General features: G+C 29.0%; 1 protein-coding gene across 2 annotated transcripts in view; it reads right to left on the reverse strand.

Moving 5' to 3' along the window:
* Positions 1-8,143, reverse strand: part of LOC106677169 (uncharacterized) — a 25,584-nt gene extending 17,441 nt beyond the window's left edge. Inside the window, exons 1-4 of one of the 2 annotated variants that reach the window (XM_067049280.1) lie at positions 8,055-8,143; positions 5,750-5,868; positions 5,463-5,632; positions 4,210-4,360 (exon numbers count right to left, since the gene is read on the reverse strand). In XM_067049280.1, coding sequence (XP_066905381.1) covers positions 4,210-4,360; positions 5,463-5,632; positions 5,750-5,868; positions 8,055-8,057 — 443 coding nt within the window. In that variant the 5' untranslated portion in view covers positions 8,058-8,143. Of the gene's footprint in view, positions 1-4,209; positions 4,361-5,462; positions 5,633-5,749; positions 5,869-7,517; positions 7,803-8,054 lie in introns of those variants that run through there. The other variant, XM_014414915.3, reaches the window with a different exon arrangement.
* Positions 8,144-9,620: the final 1,477 nt, after the last annotated feature.

Consider the following 9,620-nt stretch of genomic DNA (forward strand, 5'->3'; position numbering starts at 1 on the left):
TATTTAAATTTTATAATATAAAAGACTCTTAATCTCAGGGCGGGTTGCTAGGCAATCAGAAACAAACACTTACAAAGATTACACTTAATTAAATTAATATCTATTTTACACATGTATATATTTTTAGTATAACAAAACTAACCCAGTTCACAATCTTCTTTTGATGATTCTTGGTATCTTCTTTTTTTTAATGTTATGTCTTATCGTCAAAAATGGTTTCCAGTCCTTCCAAACAGCTATGTCTCTCTCACAACAAATGGCTTCCAAACTTTCCTGCTTCCAGCCGACGGACGTCCTCTCACCAGGCAATCCAAACTAAAAGTGTTTTTCTTCTTGGTTGTCTTCCTTTTTCAAACTGTCCACTCTTGCTGGACAGAAATTTGATGAGGACCTCCTCATCCCGGGAACATCATTTCTCCTGCGCGCCCAAACAACGAATGAATCTCAAAACCAAAACCTGCCTCGATGTTCCATGTAAACATCGATTTTCGCACAACAGTTAGGGATTTTTGCAATTGATTTACTTTCTGAATATTATTCTTTGGCACTATTTCTTGACTTCTAATTAAATTTCTTAAATCTACTGTATTTTCAATTATGATGGGAAGAGTTAAAACAGTTTTTATGATATTTGATTCTGCTCAACATGGCCTTGATTCAACGGACTTGTTGACTGAAGAATATGTACCGCCATCTTAGTTTTGTTTTGAATCACGAATTTATTATGGACAATGAAAATTAGTTAGCTTGTTTTTTGGATAAACAAAACAAATGAACAATATTTAAATGATACATAAGATAAAACATATCAAAAACCCTTTATACATTAAAATATACTATTTATTAAAAAAGAGCATATTACAGTATATTATCATTTTAAGTTTATTTTTTTTAATCTGTTAATATTCTTTAAAATAATTGTAAAAAGTAACATATTTTAACCGTCAACCACCCCACAACTCTCCTTCTTAGCTGTCACCTCCTGACTTTCCTTGGCCGCTTATTGGGTATTCATGATCTTTGGTTTAACATGTTAAAGCGTGTTAAATGGAAAAACTCATGTTAAATCGAAAAAAATTGCCTTCTTTTACCGTGGTAAAGCGAAATAACATTTAACATGGCTGAGAGTCTGTTACTTGGTCTGTTAAATGGAGAATGACGTCACACACTAGACCAGTTGAGATCGCTGCCATTTTTGTTGTTGTGACAGCTCAGTTCTTTCGTGTGTTTGTGGTATTCATATCCCTGTTATTAAACCAAAATGGATAATTTTAATGATACATTTGAGAAAAAAAAAAATCTAATTTCATTCTATCTGAAAATTTGTAAACGCTCACCAGATAAAAATCTCACTATATGAACCATGTAATTATTCTTAGGGGACATATGTCCCAGAATAAAGTTATTTTTTCATTTCATTTCATAAGCTGAACTTTCACACAAATTCCACTTTTCACTCACTCTAGGCATGTTCTAATTAATTACTTAAATCAAAACTGAAGTAAACAATAACATGAGGGTCTGGAAGGAAGGTTATAAACATAAAGGCTTATACAACAAGTTGCTGAGAAAATCCGCTAGGGGCTCTTATGCATTTAACGTTTAACATGACTTCAAATAGGGCTGCTCACAATCTTATAATTATAACATTTAACATGGTAAAACATTTAACATTTAACACAACATCATGAATACCCATATTATATTTTTATAATTCTTTTTAATCAGTTGTTATTTTTGTTTTCTTTAATTGTCTAAAACCTTTTGTTATTCTTATTTGATTTTAAGCATCACTGTACAAGTTTTTTTTAAAAATTATTAATTGATATTGTTCATTTATTTTTACCCCATTTAAGTGTTTGTATTTTCTTTTAGCCATGCAACGTGAGGCAAAATGTTGGCTCATAATAAATAGCATTATGACTATTTGAGTTTTTTTTTTTTTACCGTACCCTTTATTTTTTATACCCCACAAGAATATATGAAAATTAAAGAAACAAAGCATTAAGTCCCTCTAACATTAGTTTATAACTAACTACGCAATGTTTCACCAATCAAGACAGAAAAAGATGAGCTCAAATAAATGCAGACTAGACATAGCACATCTTACATAACTAGTTTTAAAGAGAATCTCCAAATATAGATTATAAATCACCCTAAATACTTTCATTCAAATATAGGAAATCTTAGCGATTTCTTTTTCAGAATGAAGACCCACACATGGAGATTTTGTTTAAGTATATCCTCCAGGAAAAGGACTTAAGGATTTTTTTCCAGGTCGATACACTAATTCTACGTTTCTCGTGGTCCAAATCCAAGACTTGCGCAAATGCTTGTTAAACAAAGCAAGCAACAAACATCGGTGTCCACATGTTTGTTTTGTTCTTTTGAATTTTTCAGCACTAACATTCAATTTACTATAATTTCATTATTAAAAGGAACAAAACAGAGATAAATGAAATGAAAGGCAACGTAAATATCAGCAACGTAGCTTGTAGATGATAAAAATTCATATAAATAGTACTACATAACCTATAAATTCTATCTTTGTTCTAGAATTTTTATCAGGAAATTTTTAATTTAATTACCAAGACATATAATGTCTTCATAAATAGATATTTGTGTTATGTTAAATCAAAAATAAACTGCTAAAGCTAATTAACAAGATTTGAAACAATGTATTTTCACAGAATCGTTAGAATTTTAAAATGTACAATCCTAAAACAAGTGTTAATTATTGAATCCAAAGGTTTGAGAAATTTTTTAATCTTATATATTTTTTAATTAATTAATTAAAGGGTAATAAGAAGATGGTCTTCGGGGCTGCAGTCAGTAATGAAAAACACAAATAAGTTCTACTTCACTACTCATGCTACAATACGGCTTGTAATGGCACGAATTCGGATATAACACGGAACTAGCCTTGGCCTCAATATTTGAATGCACTTAAAATCATTTTTTTTTTTTTTTTATTACTACATAATAGAATAAAGTGTAATTAAAGCAGATTGGAAACGAACATGTAATATCGTACTTTTTTTGTTACGTCTTGATGGATAGATATGACAATGCTAAACATGTATAACTGCTTTCCTACTATCCTACTATTATGTTGGTGCATATGTCGGATTTTTAAGTGAATATATAAATATGTATATCTTTTTTCACAACCTGTTTATTTAATCAAAATATGTTCTATTCACTTCAATACACTTTTCCCAGCAGGACTTTAAAGCATTGATGCCTGTCTTAAAAAAATTCTGATTTTTAGAATCAATATATTCAGATATCAAATTTTTTAGACTGTCTTCATTTTTATACTGTTTATTCCGTAAAAACAGATACAAATGTTTAAAAAAATGAAAGTCAGTCGGTGAGAGATCTGGTGAATAGGCTGGCTGCTGCAAACCTTCATACTTCTATTCATTTAATCTGGCAATTGTTCTGTGCGTTGTATGCGGCCATTTTCAGTGTCTAGCTGTCACAGTTGTTTTCGGTCTTTCTTACAGTTCGTTTCACATTGAAAAATCACCTGATTGAAATTTTTTAAACCAACGCTACACTTTTGGATCTTAACAGTATTCTCCTCAAATGCCTGGTTTATGTTGCCAGTTTATACTCACACAAAAAAATTACAAAACAAATAACAAAAAAGAACACTTATGAGAAAATTATCTTTGTTGAAATGTGACTCTGTCAATGGACAGTACGACTATAAATGAGGTTATGCTTAAAACAAAATCAGAAAGAAAAATATTTGCATGTAAAAAAAAATCAGACATTTTTTATGCACAAATCTAATATTAATACCAAGGGTTTAATTTTGAGAAACTCCATACATAATATGTACTTTCAATCAATAAATAAGAGCTAGTTCTATACTAAACCAGCAATGCACCGTACCCGATAAGAAACCAGGTAAACCTCTCCATACGCTAAGAATTTTACCAGGCTGGTCAATTTCTGGCCGAATTTGTAGTTGATGAGCTGGCTGCTACTGCCAGAAAATTCCTGGGGCCAGTAAAATTCTTAGCCTGTGCAAACTTCCATTCACACAACTTTTTTGTGTTTGTCATTATTGACCCCACCCCTGACCATCTTCTGATTATATTGAATATACAGTCAAAACACCTCTTTTAAGGGACTACTTTGAAATATCCTGATTTATATTTTAACTATAAATTATAATAAATAATAACAATGCATTACCCTGATTCTTTGAACAAATCTCCTAAGAATGCGAAAAAAGGTAAATGGCTCTCTTCGTGAATTATCAAACAAACACTGTAACCAAGCATTAATGCCGGAAATAAGAGTCGACCAAGAATTGGAATTTCATTTAACTGAATGTGAAAATCAACTGAAACAGAAAATATATATCATTAAACCATTTTTATAAAAAGACATTTAGTAACCAGAAATAGGTAAAACAGGAATCAGGTAAGGACAGCTAACTTAATGTAATTAACTCGTTAATTTTCTCAGATCACTCAGTTGAGTAGTAGCGATTCAACTAAATGATTAATGTCCTTTTATTCTGCAGGCACAGAAAAAAAATTATCTTTATTAGTAATATTAGGATATATCATATTACTAATAATCAAGTCTTTTTTAATTTGATTGAACTCATTTTTTATATATAATTTTAAAAACAAACATATATTTTTTAAATTATCTTTGTAAAGTCATTCTATACAAGAATTAACAATTTTTAATGAAATATAATAATGGGCTAAAGGAAGTTTAGTAGAATAAAATGTATGGCTTGACTCATTTTAAAAAACAAATCTGCTAAATCAGTTGGCATCATTTTAGATGTTCAATATGGTAATCTGAGGTACTTAATTATATCATACAATAGACATAAATAACCCATACTTTTAAAAACATACTTAAAGCCCTAAAACCAAAAAATGACCTTTAAAATACAAACATACATAATTGTTAGTTGTTCCATCTCATTTCTTTCAGACATTTTTAAAGAGATCCCTCCAGGGTCAATGAAAAGCTTATGCATTTAGAAAAGTAAATATTCATTGGACACTGTAAACTATATAAGCACATAAACATTCTTAAGTAGAGAGAATTCCATACGTCCTAGATTCTACCAAGCAGAGAAATAAACAGACTACTATAACATTTGTTGGTGTGTTAGGTTCGCAACTTCAAGGTTCATATTGTTTAGTATAGTATAGAGGATTATAATCCATATAAATTAATAAATCTACTAAGCCTTTAGATATTCATGAATTATGGTCAAAGTTGACAGTTTGCAATAGTTTTATATACACAGCAGTGCATAAATCTACAAAATTAAAAATCAAACTTCAAAAAGCCAGAGAACTTGAGAAATACTTTTAAATATTTGTAACATATAACAAGACGGACATTCCGATTCAGTGAATATGTCTATTCTAGTTTTGGAAGAGTAAAAACATTTATATAAAATGCATAATACTTACGAAGATGGCCTGTTGTAATGATTTCATCATAAACAAAAATATTTGTGAAGTAATAAAGGCAGTCGTTACAAAGATTTTCAATTATAGCTGTAGAATCATCGTGGTTATAAATTGTAAGATTTAATAAAGCAATAAGTGCATCTTTATTTTTGTCTAAAACATTTGTAATACTGAAACAATTTACACAATATAAATTATTATATATGAATAAAAAGTATAATTTAGTTTATATATATAAAAAAAAAAAAATAATAAAATATCCAATAATAATATATAAGTGGAATTACTTAGAAAACAATTCAGCTTTAGCCCCTCTTGGTAAAGTATGTAATAAACTTTTACTTCCGACATAATGCTTGTGCCTTCCGAACTTTTGACCAGATTTCTCATAGTTTTCTAAATATTCCTGAAATCAAAAATAATAGAAAATTTATCAGTAATAAATAATAAGAATAAGGAAGTAATGTATATTTAATTTATCAAAATTCAACAATACTTTTAATATTTTTCCATTCAAAACATTTGATATTAAAGAAATTTAATAATCTTATAATAATCAAATTTTCATGAATTTGAGATGTCTGATATTATCGAGTACTAAAATATTAGTTGTATCATATCCAATAAACGAGTGATTAAACATAAATTAATAAACAGGCAATAATAAAAAAAAAATTAATTTAACTAAAAGACCCTTATCAAGAGTTCTCCTGAACTGATAAGATGTTTATTTAGGCATGAAAATTGTATTCAGTTCAAATATTAAAATATTGATGTTCTAAAAAAAAATTGATGTAAATGCTTCAGAATAAAATACTTTTTGATAACACTAAATAAAGAAAGCAAGTAACTAGAATAAAACAAAAATATTTTATAAATATATTTCCACACAACTTATAAATTAAGTATCACTTTTGCGGGTTTATCCATAATATCTCATATGAAGTTTAACAAATCTATAATGCTTAATCACATCATGGTTTATAGATTATGATTATGAGAGCTATCAGAAGTGTATTCAATCAATTAATCAAATATCCTTATAATTGTCTATTAAATTGAAAAACTGCTTTTAATTTTCGGAAAAAAAATTATAAAGAGAAATTGATCTCTTTACACATTATATGTTTGTATTAAAGTGAAAAATAATGTTTTTGCAGAATTAAACTATGTATTTACTTTATAATAAAAATAATCAAACAAAATAAAAACATTAAACATGTGTATAGATGACAAGATTTCAAAATGGAAATTGATAAAAACATGAGAAATATGAGGTAAATATGATTACAAGAATTTCAAGCGTATAAATATAATATATAGATAAAAGTTGTTGATAAGAATAATTTATTTGTTACAATTATTAGACAGTACATGAATACGGGTTAATATCCCGAAACGTTGTAAAAGTACAAAATATAGAATATTTCATATTCTAATTGAAAGTTTTCTTCACCACATTTTAAAAATTTATGTAATCAACTTCCTTAAAAGAAAGTCCAGAATTAAACATTCCTTTTATTTATCAATAACAGAATGTTTCGATTGATAAAGGAGATGGGAAAGTAAATTGTTTATGTCAATTTTAGTATAGTTTAAAAAAATAGCGACGTAGGAAATACAGATATAACTCTGAATTTAGAAATTAAATAAGTCAATTCATATTTTATTAAAAATTGGTAATAAAAGACAAAAACAAGTGGTTTAAAAATAACGGAATTCTCAAGATTTCAGACTGTTCCATTTAACATGTTTGATTCTATATTAAGAATCTAAACTGGCCATAACTAGATGGGTGGGTCTGCCAAAAAAAAGATAAGAAAATTAGGTAATATTTAAAATACCTTCATTGATCAAACAATTTCTATGAAGAAAAAACATAAACATTATAAAACAAATTATTTTATGCTGTTCGAGAAACTGAAACAAAACTAAAAATAAATTCATATTTGGTTTATAAATATTAATGAAATTCATTTTTACTAGCTGATATTGGAATGAATATAAAAAGAAAATAGGGTGAAAAAAAAATCAAATAATGTATAATTCTATTACCTTAGCACCTAAAAGTGCAGATGAATTCTTAACAGGTTCTAAATCCATGCTCTTAAAAATGTCAACAACCGTTTTATCCGACATAGTAGACATGACTATATATTGTTTATCTCATAATATGTACAATATCTATAAGAAGAGTTGTATTAGTCCCTTATCACACCAAGAGAGCCCAACCAAGTGTTCATAATTGTCAGTTGTTATTTTAAGGATAAGGTACCTCACAATTAATGGCGGGAGAATTCGAATTTTCATTGAATGAAAGAAGTCACCTAAAGAAATTTTAAAAACTTAAACAAATATGCAATTTCTGAAAACGAAAATGAAGAATTTGAGAAAGAATTTCAAGAATGGATTCCCCGTTTAGTAGAACAGACATAGAGTAGAGATCAAAATATTTCTAGTAAGCATTTTCATATTTTTTTTTTTCAATTACGTAATTTCACTGATTTAATTATTCGATGAAACCTGAATATACCTTCATAGTGCTCCCGAGTAAGATTTTTCGTATTTGTAAATTTTACTTATCACACTTACCATCAATATTTTGCCTTTTTTCTATAATAAGTGAAATTTGGAGTTGAATATTGGCAGGGTTAAAACTTTAAGAAAGAGTTATAAAAGCCACGCTTAAAGACAAAGATATATTTAAATTCGAGGTTGAACGAGCGCCGCAAATATCACCGCCAAGTTTAATGTAAAATAATTTCTTATATAACAATTGTATCGTGTAAAATGTCTCTTTCTAGACGTAGAATTAATAAAACTCGGATGAACATATTAAAACTTTAATAACTTTTACCAGCAACCCGTTTATAGATTTTGATTTTTTTTACTGTCAAATTAAACTTAAATTGGAAAGTATTAAATTTAATTTTTAAAGGTCATTCCTGAATTCTCAGTGCGCTGGTGTTCCTCAAGGTAGAATACTCTACACCGTCTTTACAGCTGACATCCCAACCAATCCTAACCCTTTAATTTCATCCCAAACTCTCCAATTCCATATCACAGCCCTCGAAGAATGGTGTCGTAATTAGAGGATTAAATCAAATCAAATCACTTTTACCATTCGTCGTAACCTATCAACTCCCCTACAGAATACTGTTGCTTTTACCCCTGTCGAACAGATCCGCTACCTTAGGCTGCAACTAGACAAACGACTAAACTTGAAATTCTCACACTAAACTTAAAATACAGAAAACTGCACATCACTTCCGGCTATTACAGCACTTAATAGACAAACATACATAGAAATATTATAAAATACGCGTCATGAGATTCCCTCCATAAATTTACAACAGCGTAAAAATGTGCCGCAAAATATTTTTTGTTGGCACATGTTGAGGCATGTAAAACGTCAAAAATAACAATATAGACTATCTTTGAGATCAAGTCTAAGTATATAAATCACTGTTTGCTTTCATCAAAAAATTGCTTCCATATACGGAAAATGTCCATTCAGGAGCCAATAAAGTTAACATGGATACAAATGGACAAACAAATAATAAATTGGTAAAAAACTTTTCTTTTGTAATACCCTTTTAGTGCCTGTTAGTGTAGAAAAGTCTGGAGTGCCGTTCTTCTCTGATACTATATAGCTAAATTCCTGGAACTTCAGAACTGACACTTATAACAGAACTAACACTTATTTAGGTATAAAGTACTTTTATTAGGACCACTTTTTCTGGAAAGACCGACTTATGTTTGGGGGTGTAGTAAAAAAACTGCTATTGTAGGAGGAAAGTCCGCGTTGCGGTCTATAAAGGTATCAAAATAGTGAAAGAAAACTATATATTGTAAACCAACGTTTCGTCCCACTTTGCAGAGCTGTCAGAATGGAGTGCTTACATCGACTCATCCTGGACAGTCCCGAAGATGCCCTGCAAAGTGGAGCAAAACGTTGGTTTACAACAATTTTTTTTTTTCCGAACCCTCTAAAACAGAAATAAAAGTGAATTAATAAGTGCATTAACCTCAGGGATAGTTTTATGATTCCATAAAAATGAAATGTACTTATTCTTTTTAGGTACAATTATTATTTTAATAACCATAATTCAATGATGACGAGATATTCGAGAATCAACATTCCAAGGACATCACACA

This window comes from Halyomorpha halys, unplaced genomic scaffold, assembly GCF_000696795.3.
Source record: "Halyomorpha halys isolate HHAL.00 unplaced genomic scaffold, Hhal_1.1 Scaffold89.1, whole genome shotgun sequence".
NCBI classification, from domain to species: domain Eukaryota; kingdom Metazoa; phylum Arthropoda; class Insecta; order Hemiptera; family Pentatomidae; genus Halyomorpha; species Halyomorpha halys.